The sequence below is a fragment of the Rattus norvegicus genome, chromosome 1 (assembly GCF_021556685.1).
Source record: "Rattus norvegicus strain SHRSP/BbbUtx chromosome 1, alternate assembly SHRSP_T2T, whole genome shotgun sequence".
NCBI classification, from domain to species: Eukaryota; Metazoa; Chordata; class Mammalia; order Rodentia; family Muridae; genus Rattus; species Rattus norvegicus.
Window position 1 is genome coordinate 238,276,210 of NC_141534.1, and position 20,789 is coordinate 238,296,998.

At 37.6% G+C, this 20,789-nt stretch overlaps 1 protein-coding gene across 13 annotated transcripts in view; it reads right to left on the reverse strand.

The window, feature by feature from the left end:
- Positions 1-20,789, reverse strand: part of Rfx3 (regulatory factor X3) — a 260,295-nt gene that overhangs the window by 56,433 nt on the left and 183,073 nt on the right. For all 13 annotated transcript variants that reach the window (NR_172644.1, XR_015632361.1, XR_015632356.1 and 10 more), the window contains 3 exon segments: positions 4,630-4,742; positions 6,545-6,666; positions 17,803-17,922. Coding sequence is in view for 9 of the 13 variants with exons in the window: in NM_001395594.1 (NP_001382523.1) it covers positions 4,630-4,742; positions 6,545-6,666; positions 17,803-17,922 (355 nt within the window). In the remaining 4 variants the exon portion in view is untranslated.

The window sequence follows — 20,789 nt, forward strand, 5'->3', positions numbered from 1 at the left end:
CAATCTCAGGAGGAAGGAGATTGTAAGAACACTCTAGAAAATGTACCAGAGACCTGGGAAGTAAGAGATCCTTGGGACTCAAAGCGGAGGAAGCCTAGATGAGGTGCCCTACAGGAAAGAAGGATTGAGTCCACCTGCAGCAGAAAGACAGGGCATCAAGTTGGGGGTGGGGTTGCTATCCCACAGTCAAAGCTCTGTCCCATAATTCTTCCTATCTGAAAGAACTGCAGGGATGGAGATGGAGGAGAGCCTGAGAAAAGAAGGTCCAGCGACAGGCCCAAAGTGGGATCCAGGTCAAGGGGAGGCCCCAAAACCTGACACCATTACTGAGGCTCTGGGGCATTCACAAAAAGGGACCTGTCATGACTGCCCTCCGAAAGACCTGAACAAGCAGCCGAAAGAGTCAGATGCAAATATTTACACCCAATCTATGAGCAGAAGCTGCTGACCCCCTCTGACTGAATTAGGGGAAAGCTGGAGGAAGCTGAGGAGGAGGGCGACCCTGTAGGAGGACCAGCAGTCTCAATTAACCTGGACCCCGGAGATCTCTCAGAGACTGGATCACCAACCAGGCAGCAAACACCGGCTGATATGAGGCCTCCAACACATGTACAGCAGAGGACTGCAGGGTCTGGGTTCAGTCAGAGAAGATGCACCTAACACTCAAGAGATTGGAGGCCCCGGAAGGTTAGAGGTCTGGTGGGGTGGGGGCATCCTTAAGGAGACTGAGGGGCGGGTGGGGACTTGGTATGGGATGTGGAACAGTCTGGGTGGGGGACAGAAAGGGAATAAAATCTGGAGTGTAAAAATAAATAATAAAAAAATTAGTCTATATTCTATTGGGTTTTGGCAAATGACTACAGGATTCAATCTGAGATCCAGACAGCTTTGTTTAAAAATTTGATGTGCAAAAGGAAACATTAGAATTTTGTCTTCTAAAGACACTACTCTGTTCCAATACGAGATGGCATGAGCATTAATAACTTAGAAACAAGCGGGTTCATTTTGTGGACTGTCATTCTACACAGACAAATGATGAGTGCTCCCATCTCTTCCCATCAAGTATATTTATTCATTACAACAGGAATTTTCATCAAAATTGTATAATCTGAAGACTATTTTAATTTTATTGGAGGTATCTGTTGCTTAGAATGAGCTCATGGTATACTCTTTAGCAGTGTAAATAATTATATTCCAATTTATACTCTGAATGAGTCACTCAAAAAATCTGAATTATATTTGTAATAAGCTAAGCTACTTACAGACAACTTTAATATAGATAAGTAGATAAGTGAGTTGTTTAAAGAATCTTCACATCATTTTCATTGAATATAATAGTTGTAAATTTTCCATATATATATATATGTATACATATGTATACTCAATACAGAAAGATATTGATAAGGAGAGGACTTGTCCTTGGTTGTCAATAACGTAGCATCTCTGACAAGCACTTGGGTTCACTGAAGTAACCTTATTTCTAGAGCAAGGGAAAAAAATCTATACATGCTTTAAACTGAAACTTCTTATTTTATCCTTCACTGTCAACTGTCAAGAGGAATTGACTAGAAATTACAGGCTACTCTATAATCTGCAAGCAGACCACAAACACTCCTAGGATAAAGCTACTTAAAATTTAAAACCACTTAAGAAAATTCTATGCAATGTATTAGCTCCTTTCTACCAGGTAAATTTAAAATACACTGATATATTGGAAAGAAGAAAGCCCTCCTCCCAGACAGTCCCAGCTCTGACATGAGTGAGAGCGTAGGAGGAGAGGTATAAAACACCAGGAAAACCCCAAGTTACGAAACCCTCAAACAACTGATGCGTGCTTTAAGCTGAAACTTCTTTCCATCTTTCACTGTCAACACACAGGGATTTTCTAGAAATCGCAGATTAATCCTTAAGTTGAGGGCATATCACAAATACTCCTAAGATAAAGCTACTTGAATTCTAAAGAATCCCCCAAGAGAAGACCAAAGTACTTATTAAATATTTTTACATTGTTTTTTTTTTGTGTGTGTGTGGTATTCCAAAGGGTCCATTGAAGAGCTGACTCTCCTGAACCTGACATTATAGTTTTGCATTAGTTACGTCTCCATTGCTATGATGAAACACCATGATCAAGATAATACACAGAAGAAAGTTCATTTGGGCTTAAGGTTCTGGAGGGTTAGAGCCTATAATGGTGGAACAAAGGCACAGTGGCAGGAGCAATAAGCAAAGGGCTCATCTTGAATTGCAAGCACAAAACAGAAACAGCAAACAAAACAGTAGGGGCCTTTAAACGCTTTAGGCCATCTCCAGTGACACATTCCCCAAGCCTCCCCAAACAGCACCACTCACTGGAACCAAGTCTCCAAATGAACAAGAAGAGTACAGGGCACATCTCACTCAAACCACATCTTAATTCCTGACCCTCATAATAACGCAGCCATCCCATAAAGCAAAAATATATTTAGTTCAATTTTTAAACTTCTCATAGTTTTTCAGTCACAACATCGTTCAAAAGTTCAACCCCAGACTCTCTTCTGAGATTCAAGTCAATCTCTTAACTGAAACCCCCTTATAAAATCAAAATTACATATAATGGGACAGAATATGCATCACTATTCCAAAAGGAAAAAATGGGTAATAAAAATAATACTGTATCAAAACATGACTAAAAAATGGCAAATTCTCTAATGTCATTAACTGATATCAAAGGGCTTAGATATCTCTGCCCCTCCAAATCTACTGCCTGTGTCCTCTCTTGGGCTGGACCCACAGTTCTCCTTGTCAGGTGTCTTATGAACTTGTCATTTCCAACATTTTAGTGTATCCATTACAAGGCAGGGTTCATTTACACAGTTTCAAAAAATGACCTTTCGGAGCCCCTTCCCTTCAGAAACTCTAGGTAGTGACAGTCTTTGGTCTTGGCAGTTCTGTGAAAACAGAGGAAGATTCCACAACTTCTTCATCTTTCATGACATCCCAAGCCATCCCCACATGGACAACAATGAAAAGTTGGTTTGTTGATCACTTGATTAGCAACAGCTTTTGACTGAGGCTGCTTTCCAGGAGTGCAAGGAAACATCTTATACTTTCTCAATAAGTAGGTAGCTTAGCTGGATGAGATTTTGCCTAAGAGTATCAGCTTCCCTTTATTGGATTGCAGATCTGACTATCCTCATGGCTCCAATCTCCTTAACAATGGCAGTTTCTTTTACAGTATAAGCCTTGGCAATAACACTGAGATTATCAGTATCCTTTGGTCTCTGTGCATTTTATATTTCTTTCTGCACCCTTTGTTCTTTTTCCTTGTAGACCTGCTTAGGAGTGATTACAATAAAATATGAGATTGAGTTGATATTGTACTGTGCTTCAATCTCCTCTGCCAATAAAGTAAGTTCATTACTTTTCAATCTAGCCTCAGGCAAGTTCTTAGGGTATAGGCAGAAAACAACCAATTCTTTACCCCAATATCACAGGAATAATCTATCGTCCACTTGCTAATATTGTTACACTCTGAAATCTCTTTTGCTGGGCCTCGACAGTGCACGCAGCACTACAGTCTTATAAGCTCTTAGTAGATTTGTCCCATTAAGTGCCATTTGCAGCTTTTAACTTCTTTTCTTATTCAAAGTTCTATAGTTTTCCATGTTTCTCCAGAAACAAACATGGTTAGATCCTTCACAGCAATACCCTACTCTCTGGAACCAATTTCTGTATTGATTATTTTACTGTTGTGATTAAACACCATAACCGAGACAACTTATAGGGGGAAGAGTTTATTTGGGATGGTGGTTCCAGATGATTAGAGACCAGGATGGCAGTCCCACAGTATGGAAGCAAGAGCAGAAAGTAAATGATTCACATCTTGAACCATAGTCACAAAGCAGAAGGGGCAAACTTGAAATGGCACAAATATCTAAACTCTCCAAGCTCACCTCCAGGGACATACTAATAAAGCCAAAATTTCTAGGACTCGATAAACAGCATTGCCCACTGGGGCCATGTGTTTAAGTACCCAAGAGTATGGAGTGATTCAAACCACCACAGATAATACTAACATTTTCTTATTTTTTCGTATTATTTATGGAAGTTATTTATGGAAGGTCTCTTTCACTCAGAGGCCAACATGTTATATGAGTTTTCTGCATTTTTTTTGCCTTAACATTAAATGTTTAACATTTCATTTTAGTTCATTAGTTATTTTCAGTCCTATGAACATATAATAATCCAACCTATAGATTATAGCAGACTTAAGCTCTCTCACAATTAGATATTGAAGCTATAAGTAACCTCTTTGATCAAAAGAATAATGCAATAAATCCTTGTGCATTTGATGTGTTACCCATATTTCTGCAGTACAGATTATTTCTGTAGGACAGAGACACAGAAGTAGAATTGCTGTAACAAGAGATACAATGATCAGTTTAAGAGAATAAAATGTGTTCTCACCCTCACTCACCCTTCACTTTCCACTGAGACAAGGAAAAAGAAGGATTTTTATTAGTGTTCAAAGAAATGCTCAAAATAGATAGTACTAACTTCTCTGTTCCCCAGGGATAACTTGATTATTTTGTTTTAACAAGTTATGTGGTAAAACTTAGCATGTGCACAGACTATGCTTGAAAGTCTTACCTCACAGTGCTCTCGATAAAGACTCTGCAGTGACTTGATATCCTCAAAGGTAGTACCATCTGGCAAAGAAGAGATTTCAACTTCTCCAAACTCTGGAAGTGCTCGAGATGCATCTGTTACCATGACAACATAACAGAAAAAAGCTATTGTGGATGGTGTCAATTACAGATTAATGAGGGAAATTTTCAGAAGACTAAAAAGAAAAGAAAATGTAGAGATCAGAGGGCCAAAGATCACTGACTTTCAAATTAATATTTTCTAACCAGACTTAGTAACATTTTCAGCATATAATGTAAGAAAGAATGGCGTGTACTTGTGAATATTGTATGAACTAAACTTTAAAATGGGCATTGGATAGGTCTTAATAAAAGAAGACCACCTGAGCTTGACAATAGGAATTTTAGTTATTTTTATTATTATGCTATCCAACGACATAAAAATAAACTTAGCCTTAAACTCATTATGTTCATACTTTTTAAATAATGATAAGATGAAATCTATAAAAGTAATAGCCAAAAGCACAAAATAACATTAAATTAAGAACATTAGTCAATGACTGCAGCATAAGTCTTCTGAGGATGACAAACCACCCTGCTCTTTCTGGTGGCTACCTACCCTAACACACTTCTGAATTCAAATTATTAGGACACTTGCTACTGCATAGAAACCTCATGCAGCCCTCTCCTGATGATACTGTAATTTATAAAGCACACGTTCTTCCTCTTTTCTTTCTTCATTAGCCCTGGACAATTAGAAATGTACTTTGGTATGTTCTTGACTACAAATTCAAAATTAAATGAAGAGTGGTATTCAGTTTTAAGTTCTAGGAAATAAAAAATATTTTACATTCTTTGGATATCAAAGGTAAATTATAACCTCAATATAAAAAGTAATATTGTTTTAAAGCTCAATGGTCAACTAACTACCTTCTATTTGAGCACTTTGGTTTAGAAAACTGCTTTAATAGTTTCAAGCTCAGAAAATTTCTAACCTAAAAGTCTATTCCAGCTGTTTCTGTTGGCAATTCACATAAACACACACCATGCACACACACGCACACGCACACACACACACACACACACACACGCACACACCAGACACATATGTGCAGACATACATCCATACACATGAAGACACACACACACACACACACATCAGACATACATGCGCACACACATGCATACATACACGCAGACACATATGCATACACACATGTACATATACATACATACATATACACATGTACACACACAGACACATACATGCTTACAGATATACAAACAGATATACAAACACAAACACACATATGTATACACATACACTCTGATAGCCTCTCTTTTTCTTGACCCACTGTTTGGAGACTATGTAGTCTCATCTTTGTAATACCTGTCAATTGAACTGCCACTTCTGTTCCTCAGGCTCTGGTATAAATATTCAAGTGTTCAAGTTCTACTTGCAAACATTTTCCATGATAAGAAATGTGTATACTTTCTAAACGTTATAATAGGAAGCACTGTAATTAATTTAAAAAGAATAATAAACTGTTTTTAATTTTTCTAATCTAATGTATGGATATGCAACTTTGTGTGCAGGAAATGAGAATTCTTTTGGACGTGACATTATTTCTGAAGTAAACACAACATGATTTTGATCACAAAAGCCAACTGTTTTACTCTTGAAAACACTTGATTTCAAAGCACTGAGATTTTAAGGCAAATGCATTCAAGATTCCATATAGCTTAATATTCCAAAAAAGATGAACCAGAACTATCATTTAATGTCATAGTTTACACCAAATCACCTCCCCCTTTATATGGAGTTAACATCTGACAACATTCTACTTGGAAAAAAAGAGACTACCATTGTTCTCTTCAAAATCCTAATAGCAACTAATACGCATTACACCTTAACATACCTAAAAACTGCTGATGATGTTGACTTTGGGCAATTACAGTTTGCTCAACAGATGTGCCTGTCTGTTGGCCACTTCCTGTGAAACCATCTGCAACCCCATCCACTTTCTGCATAGGCTTGTACCTAAAAATATTAGATGGGAAACAAACAAACAAACCAAATTATTCTTTGCTTTATTGCACTATCCAAACGTTTAAGGCATTCAGTTTTAATCTAGTTCTGTTAATGTCAAGAGAGTTGCTGAATGTTTCTTCTTGATACACTCATCAAGTTCTGTGTAGCCATTTATTTCCAATTGTGAAATGAAAAAGAGAAGGGCAATCAGAAGGAAATTCATTTGTTAAAGTCCAGAAATTGATGTAAGAATGAAATAATTGGGATGTGTTTCTTCGGACAGCGGAGGCAAAGATGCTCACGGTTGTAGTACATGTTGTGAACGTAACTTGTAGTGGCCATTGGCTCAAGGTAAAACACTCAAATACATTGGAGGTTCATTGTAAACCAAGATCAAAGTTTGCAAAGAAATGTCAGCAGGGGCTTTCGGTGAATAAATTTAGAATAAGACCCATGGGAAACCTTAATACTGCTCGTCACATTTCCTAATCTTAACACACCTTAACACATTCATCTCCCTCGATTCTTTTCAGCATCTGCACATACAAAGGCCAGAATCCTTAGTATGCAACAAAACAAGGAGTCATCTATAAACTAGTTTATCTAATTAGATGTTAGAGGGCTTAGGGTAGGGTTCAGCTCTCAGTGTTAGGACACTTGACTAGCAAGCACAAGGCCCTTGGGTTCCCCCTAAGAACAGGGAAAATTATCATATACATAAAAGTAATCAAAGTCAGAGAACTTTTAGGTTCTACTTCTAAACTTTATGTACATTCTTTGCTAGTAAAATAGAGAAAATATGCTACAGTGGCTAAGGAACAGACTTATTGGAGGCCAAACATCACAAACATCACATCACCACCCTACCAGCACCATACCACCACCACAACCACCACCACACCACCACATCATCCTTACTACCAGCACCACCACCATCATCACGATTACTACAAGCACCAGCATTATCCCAACACAACCAGTGCCACCACCATTGCCACCAGCACAAGCCTTACACCACCATGCCATCCTTATCGTCAGCACTCCCAGAAGCACCACTGTCACCGACATCAGCACTCACACACCACTGCAAGCATTAGCATGAGCCTCCAAGAACCTCTGCGAATCTCTCCATACAAGCAAGCACAAACTATATATGCAGTGGGTATATATATTTTTTCTTTTGCTCAAAATGTACTTTTCTTTATTTCCCATATTAAACACACACACACACACACACACACACACACACACACACACACACACACGCACACTCAAAACCTATGGGCCAAACCTAGTTCCTCTGCATATATGCCCTGTTAACGGTTATGTAGTTTGGTGTTCTTGTGAGATTCCTAACAGTGGGAGCCAGGGCTGTCTCTGACTCTTCTGCCTACCTTTGAGACTTTTCCTCCTACTGGGCTGCCTCAAACAGTTTTGATGTGAAAATATGTGCCTGGTCTTATTCTAGCTTGTTATGCCATATTTGCTTGATGTCCCTGCAAGGACTACTCTTTTCTGAGAAGAGGAAAAGAGGGTGGATCTGGGGGAAATGGAAAGGGGGTGGGGTGGGACTGCAGTTGAAATGTAATATATAAAAGAATAATAAATAAAAAAAGAAGAAAAAGAGGGGTCAATGTGTTTTTGCTAACAAAGGAAGCAGCTTAAGAGCTTCGTTAGTTTTGATGTGGATTCACAAACTGAGAGTGTTTTGGAAGGATATGTTAATAGTCACTATCCCTTATCACAGCAATTGTTGCTGGAATTCTGTGTTTGCATGGGGTTTTTTTTTGCTTGTTTGTTTCTTATATCAAAAAGTAGCAAAATGCTATGCAAACTGAGGATAATGAAAATAAAAGATTGTAATAAAAACCTGCAAAAAACCAAAGATCATAAAGCTTATTATCTAGAAATATCTTCATCCGCATTACAGTGTTTGTCTTTTGATCCCCTCATTTCTAACTGTACTGATTTTTAAAAAAAGGAACTTAGTATTTTCACCACTGAGGTGTTTCACACTTATGCCAACGCCTTAATTCAACTGAGATGTGGTAATTAAGAATGTCAAAGCCCTGACCCATGAAAAGGCGACATTTAAAAGATGTATCCATTCAGTCAAAAGGTAGTACATGATTGGACCCAGTGAACACTGTATGGGTAATTCTTAGATGGCCTGAAGAAATGATTCAGTAACTGAACAAGAAAGAAAGGGGACAGAGGATGAAACAGGGCACAGCAAACATGATCCTTCTTAGATATCCTTCTTTAGTGATATCTCCCTTAAGAACAGAACATTGGTTGCTGTTCTCCAATGACAGAAGAGAACTTCAGCCTGTGGCCATACTCAGAATCAGGAAGGAGCACCAGTACTGTGATGCTCCATGACTGTCACTTCAGATGCTGGTCCCCCCAGCAGGTCATGAGACAGTTCAGAATCTTTTCCTGACAGGTGTGCTATATGCCTGTGTGGGGCACTAGTGGTGTTGGCCATTTTTTGTAGCAGACTTGAATGATTTTATGAGGAAAGTTTTGTTCCTTATTGATTCATTCAAGATTTAATTGGATTTTAGCAGAATTATTTTAGACACAAAAATCATATTCATAATAAAATAGAATATTTGTTTAACCATGTTTACTCATGGATAAATATATTATCTTAGATGAAATAGTTAAATTTGAATGATTTAATCCTACAGATTCAGTTATTAAGTTTTAGTATTGGTTTATGCAGTGTCTGTGACTTTGTCTAACTATTTTTATCCCATTTTTTTTGTTCTACACAGCATTGAGTCTTACTGACATGAATATGAAGAGTAAGTGAAATTTAACCTGAAAAGAAATGATAGCTATTACTCTTAGATTGCACATTTTCCAAGGACACATGCTATACACCGTAGTCGATCTTCACAAAGGGCTCAGCAAATCTCCCACTTAAAAGCAAAGTTATTTGCTCCTTTGGAAAGACAGAGTTGGCCAATACCATAGGTAGTGGAAGATTCTATAAGAAAGGGGTACTACATTTTAAAATATGCAATCAAATCACAATGAATTATAATTAACACATAACAATGTAATAATAATACTATTGAGTTAGAGCACTAATTAGGTATACAATATTATGTGGGAGACATAAAACAAATAAAAAGCTTATGGGAGGAAAAGATACAAACACATTCTAAAAATATTTTGAGTCAACACTTAAACCAGAAAATACTGAACTAGGAAATGAGCATTTTCCTTATAATTACAACAGTAACAATAGCAGAATAAACCGTGGCAACAATGTCTTTCATGTATGTATCTTTGGTAGAAATACAAATGGTATAAGCCAGAAAAGTTTGAGACTTAAGCTCAAAGGTCTGGAAACAAATCCCGGGTGGGGTTTGTGTCAGGAATGAATGGAAGATGGCTGATGGCCAGGAGGGTTAGTGTGAGCATGGGCACAAGAAAGAACTCCTCTGAAGTGCTAACTTTGGTTCCTTATGCTGTGTCTAAAGCAATAACCACACAGCCACATATTCAATGTATTCTGTCCAGCAGTCAGTGATTGAAGACATCCTCAAAGTTAGAAATTTTGGCTTCAGGAAGTCCAGATGTTCATTCTCTTGATTGCAAGGGAAATATACCTTAGTTGTTTGGGTTTCTCACCAAAACAGTCACACTCAACAAAGGCTAAAGAACTGATACCTCGGATTGCTGATTCTTACTTGAAGAGATGGCTAAGGATGATATATATTGGTCATTCAGAAGCTTTATCATCAATATCTCGGATGTTACCCACAAGAGTCTAGCCTTACTCAACATCTACTGAACAATGTCTTTGAGAGTGGGCCTTGGAGTTGGTTTCATTCCTTCTAAAAGGTTTCCTGAGTAGTTGCAGGGACCTAGCCCACAGGAACTCCGTATCACAAACAGAAGTTGTAGAAATATACCCAACATTAGGCAGTGCATATCCCCTCAAACCATATCAATTTTACTTTTCCTATAATAGACATAAATTTTAAATGAATAGCTAAGATCACACTATCAACTGTTGTAACATAATTAGATCAATTTATCAGGTATTTATTGAGTACTACATGTGATATGAATACTACATGTGATATGGCACTGTGCAGGTTGTTTTAGCCAGGTAATGGAAAACATTAATAAAATATTAAAGTTTTTGAATATTTTAATGGACTAACATAATAGTTCTACATTATCTTAATTCTGGTTATAATTTTTATTGTTAAGAAATGAATGTTTGGGGTTTTTTTTGCCTCTATTTTTCATTTTATAGTCATCAAAAATACTACATTGTAAAAAGTAGAGGGAACTGACTGAAAACTCACTACCACTAAACCTGTGTATCAAATCCTGTGGAAATAATGAACTCTTCAGTTTTGAGAACTATACTCTCCATGTACTCCCATTTGCTTTCCAATTTATTTCTAGGTTAAGTTTTCCCATCACAGACCCTTAGGGCTGTTGAGTTATGCACGTTCATAGGAGAGACCTCCATTTTATTAAAGGAGGCAATAGCTCTTGGTTTCAAAATTAGCAAGGAGCAAAGGATCATTTTAACAGCTTGCAACTCCATGGGAAATCAGAGTGAACACTGTTAATGATTAAGAAATGAAAGACACTCTGATGTCTTAATAGCTGAGTGTATGTTTGAAACCTGTCACTAACACAGAGAATTTGGAAAACTGTTAGGAATCTCCCCCCATGGGGTTAGCTGTGGCTGTTATTTGGGACTTGAACAGCTGTGTTCTACTGTAGAAACAGTATTCTGTCAATAATCTCACAAGCAGACACTGAAGAAGTCCAGTGGAAGGCAAAAAACATTACATATTCAGTATTACTGGAAAGAGTTTTCAACACACCAAATGAAACGTTTGGAAAAGCCTTTCAAAGCAGCTGGAAAATGCCAAGATGAAAGGCAACAAGACTCTACGGGCAGTTAGGATTTGTATTTACGATTCATGAAAGTATAAAACTAAGTTGCACGAATAAAAATGCTCACTTAACAAGAGCAAGAGGCTAAAATTTTCAACTTTACTGGTGTCTTGTAATTCTCTCTAGAAAAACTGTCCTAGATTAATACTGGAAATGAGCCAAGTGATATAGACACAGACCAACCACAAGGAAATGGTCCTCATGAGAAGGTCCATTATTTATGAATAGTAAATGAGTCTGCAATGCCACATTAGATGTCAAAGTGACTCCTAATATCAACCTGGCTGACTAAAGGCCGGGTTTCATTTGTACTCTTCTTGGTAACTCAGAATATTGGGCTATTCACTAGTTTACATTTGCAGTGATTAAACAAAGTAAGTTCAAATGGGGTCATCGTCTCGACTGAGAGGGAATGATGTGGATCACTCGTGCTTTAATGAATGTGCTCTGGTATGTGCTGAGGAGGTAATGTTGTAAGAGCAAGTTTGAATTCCTGGATTTCTTTACTGAGTCCTGTTAGCACCAGTGGCTTACGCACTTAGATGCCTAGAACAGTGATACTCTTACATACAAAGTTTAGTGTGTGTGTTGTGTGTGTGCGTGTGTCTGTGAGTGTATGCAGGACTTCTGTTGTTTATAGCTGGCTCTGTTACAGAGATCCTAAAAATACATTTTCCACTTCTTTCACAATCCTGTTCTACCTGATGTCAACAAAAAGTAAAAGCACCCAAGACTCTGTCTAGGAAAAAATAAATTGCTACGATTCTTGTCTAAAACACAATTAAATGGGACTTTCTTGTAAGTAAATTACAGTATAATTTCCCGATGAGCTCTGTCATAGAAAGTGACATTGAAGGACATTATAAAGCTCAATAAACAGAAGAGTACCGGGTGCACACTTACAGAGCAGTTGCTCACCTAAGACTTCTGTTACTCTTACCTGCCTCAAAGGAATGACCCAGTCCTCCAAGTTTAGCTCTGTAATAACCCCAGAGAAATCGTGGTCCAGGGAAAGTATGATAAACTATTAATATTGATCAAAGCTGGGAACTACTAGCCTTGAAGAACAGAGAAACAAGTAACACCCACAGTACTCCCATGGTGCCTTCTACAAAATGGCAAGGATTACTAAAGAGTTTTCTGTAGTGCTTATAATGGTACCATAAAGAAGAATAACACTTCAATGTTTCTAACTTAAAAAATTTCATTTTTTCACTTGAACTATGAAATGATAGTTTTTAGATGTTTTCATTTGTAGATGAAGAAACTGAGGCTTAGGGTGCTGAAATCATCCACAATCAAATCTGTATACTCCTCGTTAAGAAACCTCTAATAGCAACCATCCTTGGATGTCCTCCCTCTCATCTGAGGTGTAAGGAGTCTTGCTGTCCCTGCTTCTACAACTGCTCTCTTGTCTTTCTGCCAGTACCATAAAGGCTGTCTTTCAGACTCCTCTTCCTAGCCAGGGACCATGTGAATGCAGAGATGACACATTTCCCCCTTGATTAAAACATCCTGCGATTAAACAGTGTGATTCTGTCCTGCTTTTCATGTGCATTTTTAGACAAGGTTCCACTGGGTAGTTGAGGCTGTGCTCAGGCATGGAGCAGTTCTTTTGCCTCACTCTTCTATGTGAGAGGGAAAGGGAAAGAGATGCTAAGGGACCGGGGGAAGAAAGAGAAGGGAGCCATGAGCCTCCACATCTGCTATGAACCTTTTTGTAAGTGCATGGATTAAGTCACCTGTGTCTTGAGGACAGAATTCACACAAGTATGAAGAGGGGGGATTCTTGTCCAGGTCACTATATGGTGAGGTGTCTGTCCAATGTAGACGTTTTCCTGTAAACTGATTTTGCTCTTACCGTTCTTCATAGTATGCTCTTTTACATGTGATGTGATTATTCTGTAAGCAACTTACAACTACATGAAATTGTTCAGAAATGATAAATTTTAGTATTTTGAGAGTGGACACTGGGATCAGACATGGTCAGGGACACTGTCAAAAGATACAGTTTCTCTCTACCAGTTCTGAAACAATGATACGAAAGAATAGTTCAAATATGTGTCAACATTTCCTATGGGTTTCTTTAAGTGCTGAAAATTATCCCTCTCATTGCTCCCTAATAGCCTAGTCTGTGTGTTGTCTAAATGAAGGTGAGAAATTAGTACATGAGTAAATTTCCTTAAAAATGAGCCCATTCAAATTCAAAGTTTTCTTTCAACAGAAGCTATTTTACACACTTTTCTCCTTTTTACTACCTACAGCTAACTCTACTGGCAGAGGAATTCATGGCATTTAGGTACCCTGCCTCCCTCTGATCCCAGAGGAACAGCAATAAGGGCTGCTGAAAGTCTGAGTTCATTTGCCCTTCACTGAAGGCCCACAGACCATGGCACCCACAAGTAAGTCCCAAGGAAACACATGACCCTGACTACTTATAATTTTGTTTTGTCTATAGCAACATTCCACAATTGCCTTTGAATCAAGCAGGCTCTGATCTACTCCTTTATTTTAGGTAAATGGTTTAAAGACACATTTATCTCTCAAGTATGGGAAAATATGGACCCTGTAATATCTGCTTCTCAGCCATAATCACTTTTCTTTTTTTTTTTTTTTTGGTTCTTTTTTTTTTTTTTTTTCCCGGAGCTGGGGACCGAACCCAGGGCCTTGCGCTTCCTAGGCAAGCGCTCTACCACTGAGCTAAATCCCCAACCCCGGATTTTTTTTTTTTTTTTTTTTTTTTTTAATCACTTTTCATTTGTGTCTTGTGCATGGCTACTCTGACCAGCTATGCTCTGACCGGCTACGCTCCGTATGGCAGCTTTGAAGAGCTTCTGATTTGCACAGATGTGGAAATTACCTCTATATCAATTTTCCAAACTAGATATATAAAACTAAATACCAAAACTTAAATTATCAAAATGATGAACACACATACTTGACTTTTAAGTATAAATGGAACTATAGGTGCAGTAAATATATCATGAGATATTTAATCTGAATATACTGAATTGCCACTGAAATGCCACTACCTATTATTAACTATTTTAAACATCCACATACCATAGTTTAACAAGAGAGTACATTTTCTTTATGAATTTTACTTTCATTAGAATAATCTGAATCTTGAAATTATCCAGACACTAAAAACATATCGTGGGCTAGGGAGTAGAATGCACACCTTTAATCCCAGCACTCAGGAAACAGAGACAAGCAGATTTATTAGAGTTTGAGGCCACCATGGTCTACAGAGAGAGTTCTAGGACAGCCAGGACTATAGAGAAAAACCCTGACTCGAATAACCAAATTTAAAAAAAACTACAGAATTTCAGATAAATGATAAAAATAATTACTATTCATTATTTCAACAAATACTCTTAATTTGACCCTTACGTCTAAACTCAAGGAAAGAGAGTGTGCAGTGAATATGGTCCTTCAGCAAGCTGAAACCTCTTGGGTATAGCAGTGTAAAGCTCCAGTACTCAGCAAGAACACTGCTGTCATTCAGGGTGCCATTGACAGAGCAACCCCATAACCAAGCGTGGTGGCCATGCCTCTAATCCCAGCCTTCAGGAATCAGAGGCAGGTGAGTCTCTGTGAGTTCAAGGCCAGCATGGTCTGCATAAAGTTCTAGGCCAGCTAGGACTAGATAGTGAAACCCAAATCTTAAAAAATACCACGAGGAGAGAAACCAAACCTATTACATTGAGTACATCTTCAGGATTCTAATGTTCTTCACTAACAGGAAGGCAGGCTAATCAAGACACTGATACTGGCAAATTTTACTAATACGATAAGCACTTTATATCTCTATAAACATGTTCACATGGTGCCTTTTTCTTACAGTGACTCCTTAACCTTTACAGCTCTAGAGTCTGTTTAGTAGGAAAATTCAGATAAAAGAAAAGGAAAAAAAAAAACTTTACCTCCCTAATTCAGGCTTTTTGTAAAGACTGTCTTTTGAAAATTTACATTCATGCAAGTTTACTAGATTTCCTCCCAGATAAATCACAGAAGAGATGGGCTTACTTGTCTTAGGCACAGTTTACCAAGCTTCTCTTAGTAATTACATTTGAATATGTTATTTCTAAATCAAGCTTCTCTTGATTTCATCATCATTTACTGTGTTTTGCTGCTAAGTTGGGGGCAGAGAGCACAGCAGAAGTAAATGCTATAAATCTTGTTCTTAATAGGAGGAAAAATAAGCAAAAACTTGTGATCATAATAGTTTATAACATATAAACTATTGCTACCATACAAGGTACTAATACATGTTTTATTGTGTTTTCTTCAGTCCTTTTTCATTTTCCTACCTATAGATTAAAAAAAATAACTAGAAATTAAAAACAAAATTGAGAATCTGTGCTGCTTTTTAAAAAAAAATAAGATAGCCAGCCTTGAACTGTGTCGCTGGGCTAGCACTCACGAAATTATGACTGTGCTGAAACTAATTAACAAAAGCCCCTATCCCTACCTTCAGCTTTTCCCCATTACCTATGTCTTGCCCCAAATCAAAAAGTCATCTCTCTAGAAAAAAAAGAATCAAAATTTCATTCTTTTGCTTCAAAGCTTTAAATAGCTTTCCAGCTATTTCTACACACAAACACCTCGAATTTATTATCTTCAAGTAAAACTAAATCTCCTAATGTATGCCTGGAACAGCTGCAGACATTGCCTCTCTAACTCTCTACTCAAGCAACTCTGCAGTAACAACTTAACCAAACCTCGGCCCACTGCCAGTCTCCTCCTCTCCCTCCATGTGCTTATGGGAACACTTCCCTTCTACCTAGAGAGCCCTGCCTTTTCCTTAGTCCCTACTCAAGTAACACTTTCTTTATGACATTTACTTATCCTCCCTCTCCTGGGCTTTGTTCAATTATTCTGTAATCTAGAGTTCTTTGATTAACACTGGATTTTGGCACAAGACATTGTATTACTTTATTTTCCTCATTCCTCATACACCTTGTATTTTTAAAGGTAGAGACTATGTCTTACCCTTGAATTTAGGACCAGCACATAGTAGGCCTTTAATCAATGTCTCTTGACCTATTATATGATGTTGTCTGCATACTACACTAGTGTGGATGAGAAGACCTTACACATAACCACCTTAGGATAATGAAGAACCCAGGGAAACCATCCCTTTTCCTAGTACTTCTACTGCTTCCGTAGGAAAGGACAGTTATAAGTACAGAGCATAAAGAGGGTGAGTTTGCAAAACTTTTATTTACTGTGAATTGTGACAGAGTTATAAGTGACTGAAAGGCTCTTACCAGTGCAATGGGCTGTATATTCCACTTAAGCTTTGTGAAAATCCTGGGTGCTAATACTTTGATTATCAAGGATTATGAGTACAGATCAGACAGAGATGGTTCTTTTCGATTCCAAGATTTATAATTCTATCATCTATCCAACCATCCATCCATCTTTCTATCCATTTTCTGATTCATTTATCCACCCATGTATCCATCAACCCATAAATGTAAGATCTCTTAAAGCTCTAACGTCTATGTTGGTGAAGATCAGATGCAAAGGAAATTTAAGAATTCCCAAAGATCCTACAAGAACCCAGACTTGGTCAGAAAGAATTAGCTGGCGTGGGCAAGATGGCTCACAAGGTGAAGCTGCTTGCTATGCATACCTGATGACCTGCATGGATGAAAGCCATGGTGGAAGAAGAAGAAGCAGCAGCAAATCCTGAAAGGTATTCTCTAGCCTCCACATACCTACCTTCACCAATATATCTCACACATGGGCATCTCTCTCTTACACACACACACACACACACACACACACACACACACACACACACACACTCACATACTCACTCACACACTCACATTTGCATGTGCAGTAAATAAAACTTAAAAGAATTATTTGAAGGATGTAAGAAAAGCATGTCTCATGCATCGAAAGGTGCTCTCTCTGCCGAGATGTACTCCTTGGTCTTTGCGTGCCATTTCCCTGTATCAACAGTGATGTCACATTTAACTCTAAGTGGGCCCTTAATGTTAATGACCAAGTTATTTTTAAAAAACTGAGAAAGGCATCACTGAAATTCTAAATGATATTTCAACACGATTCACAGCAAAAGCATGTTAATGGTAGCATCGCTTCCTGTGTGTTTGTTCATTCTATTTGCTGAGAGAGAAGAGGACCTGTGGAATTAATATGTATGTAGCTTTGACACAACAACTCATATTATACCTTTGCTTCTGTTGCATGGGCTGTTGCCTCATAGCCATGTACTGCATATCTTCTTGTAGACGGTTAAGAGGAGAATCTGGCTTCACCCGGATCCCATAGTAATGGTACTTGGAGTTTCCTCTTCACAAAAGAACAATAAATATGGAAACATGAAAAGTCAGTATAATTAGAATTAGCCATTAACTTCACACAGAAAAATTGGGTCAAAACATACCCACATTTCATATTTATAATTTATCTTTTCTGGATGCCTGTAATACTTCTACAGTGATATTCCAAAGAGAAAAATAAAATTGCAAAATAATCACCTCAAGACCTCAGTTCTTGTAACCAGTTCGTTTAAACTTTCACCTAAACATTCACCAGATATCCCACTTGTCCCACTCACATTAATTTATTTTCTAATATGTATTTTAAATTGAATTTAGAAGGTAATTTAGGTTGGGCCAATCACAGTTCATCCACAGCACAAATCACTATACACTAGACAGCAATTTGCCATAAACACAGAGAAAAAAAAAACAACTTCATTCTGTAGTCTTGGGTTAATTTTTCTTTTTGTGTTTATTTTATACACAATGATATAATATTATTGCTATATTATATGATGGTTTATTTTTAATATTTTGAAACATAAAAAGGAAGAAGGTACTTAATATATTTTAAGAACATTGTATTAGTTTCTGTTTTATTGATTCATATCTGTTGTTTACTAATAAGATAAAACATAAAAGACAGGGACATGTTCCCGTAAAAATGGTGAGGCCCTCCTGGAATAAAAGTTTTGCAACTTCTTCAGATATAAAAAATACAATGCTTGATATTAGAAATAACTTTTATTCTGAATGAAATTTGCAAATTCTTGCAAAAACAGCATTTTAAATATGTAAGTTCTTGCAGAGAGACCAGTTTTTAACAAGTCTATATATAGCAATATGTCTGTGAGCATTCTTCCAATTTTTCTTTCCTTTACAAAGAGAAATGCAAGTGATGTGTGAATTAAATATTTTTAATGAAAATAGATAATTTTACTTCCAAAACTAACAAACTTACATTAAATGAGCCATATATTTGAAGAGACATTAAGGTAATTAAATCCCTATAATTTCGAGAAAATGAAATAGAAATGAAAACTTAACACCTTCCATTTGAGAGATTAGCTATTGTTTGTAGAACCCACTGAAATGAGAGCAAAAGCCCACACCAAACCTACTCAGATCACACCCTGTAGTACTCTAGACAAGCTAGAGGCTATTTGGAGTAGAAAAGAGTAGAAGCAGGAGTCATTGGCCATGGGAAAACACACATAAACTGATGTTCCTTCTATGAGCCTCAGTTTCTTACAAATTAGCATTGTGGTTGGAGTGAGAGGAAGTTCTTTCTATCCCACTAGGAATGGCCTGAGAAGAGAAGCACACCTGGGTCGCCTTCAGTCAGATTTAATCCCTTTGGATAAGGGATCGATCACAAGGTGCCCTTTAAATTACCTTTGATAGAAATGCAATGGCTTTATTTGCTTTTTGTCCACTAAGTGCTAAGGGAGTTTTGACATTTCCCTAGACAATTCTGTAGACAGATAATGCTTCCATAGAAGTTCACTTGCATAAACAGCCACGTGGAATTTCGTCTGCCTCTTCATTTGTACTGATTTTTTCTTCCGTGCCGTGGAATAGGAGTGAAAACATCAAGACCAGGTTCCACAGCAGAATCTCTGAACTCTTAACTTGCACCTCTGGCTTTCTCTATTAACATCTACCCAGTTTCCGAACAGTCCATTTGTTTAAACTCAACCTCTATAGCATTTATATCCCTCCTTAGTTCCTTAGGCTTTCCTATCCAACTCAACTGCAAGCACCTCATACTGGGAGGAGAAAGTAAAAGCTTCAATGCTGCAGAATGTACTTATAGAATATAGATTCTACTCATTCACAAACCCAAACAACTCCAATTTTGTCCCTTTCTATTTTAAAGATGTGTTTCAATGTTTGAAAAGAGCTTCAAAATAGGACCCATTGAAATCTTTTCAGCAACAAAAGCAGTACAACAATACAGCTATTAGAATGTTGACTCAAGCCTAGAGTTTCAAAATATTGGCACTATACAAGTAACTACTGAGCCATGAGCTAGGAGACACCAGGCTATGTTTCTAATGATTTTCCTGTTTTGTGGTGGGGGAGGCAGGGGTGCAGATACTAGGGAAACAAAAGGCTCTTTTTTTCCCCAAAGGAATGAAAGCCAGCTTCTTCAGTCTGAATAGACAACTACATTCTGCAATTTAAAATATACCATCTTTTGAAGTAATGGTAGAAGAATATATTTATGAAAGAACTGAACCTCTGGCAATTTGAAAGTTGTACATTTGCTTCAAAGCAAGCAAAAGAAAAAAAATCACAGTTCAAACACAACCAACTCTTCTAAAACTAACAACAGTAAAGAGTTTTGGGGCATACTGCCCCAAAATATGGTAGTTGGCATTAGAGAAACCAGCAGAAACAGACCGTGGCGAGAAGAAGAAACCCTCTCACTTGCTCTCTGGTGACATGGGCGATAGACACAGCCGGCCGCCTTCGTAAACTGGATTTAGGACGTCTTGCATCAGGACAAAAGAGTATTTTTTACTCTGAGGAAGCAGCATGGAGTCTGAATGAAAGGCTTTCTTGGGCCACCCTTTATACTTCACTATTTATAATTTTAGATCACAGCACACCACTTTGTCCAATCACACTTCTTCAGAAGTGTCTACTTCTTAGGGAAAAAAAATCACAATTTTCCATTTCTTTGACTCTTTATATATATATATATATCTCATTCTATAAAATTATATTGTAGAAATCATTTCATACTTTAATTTTCAGCTTGGGTCATCTGAGAAGAAAGCTCCCACTGAGAAACTGCCTAGTGAGATTGGCTTGTGGGCATGCATTGGGGAGGATGTCTGGATTATTAGTTGATGCAGGAGGGCCCAGTCTGCTGTGAGTGGCACCATG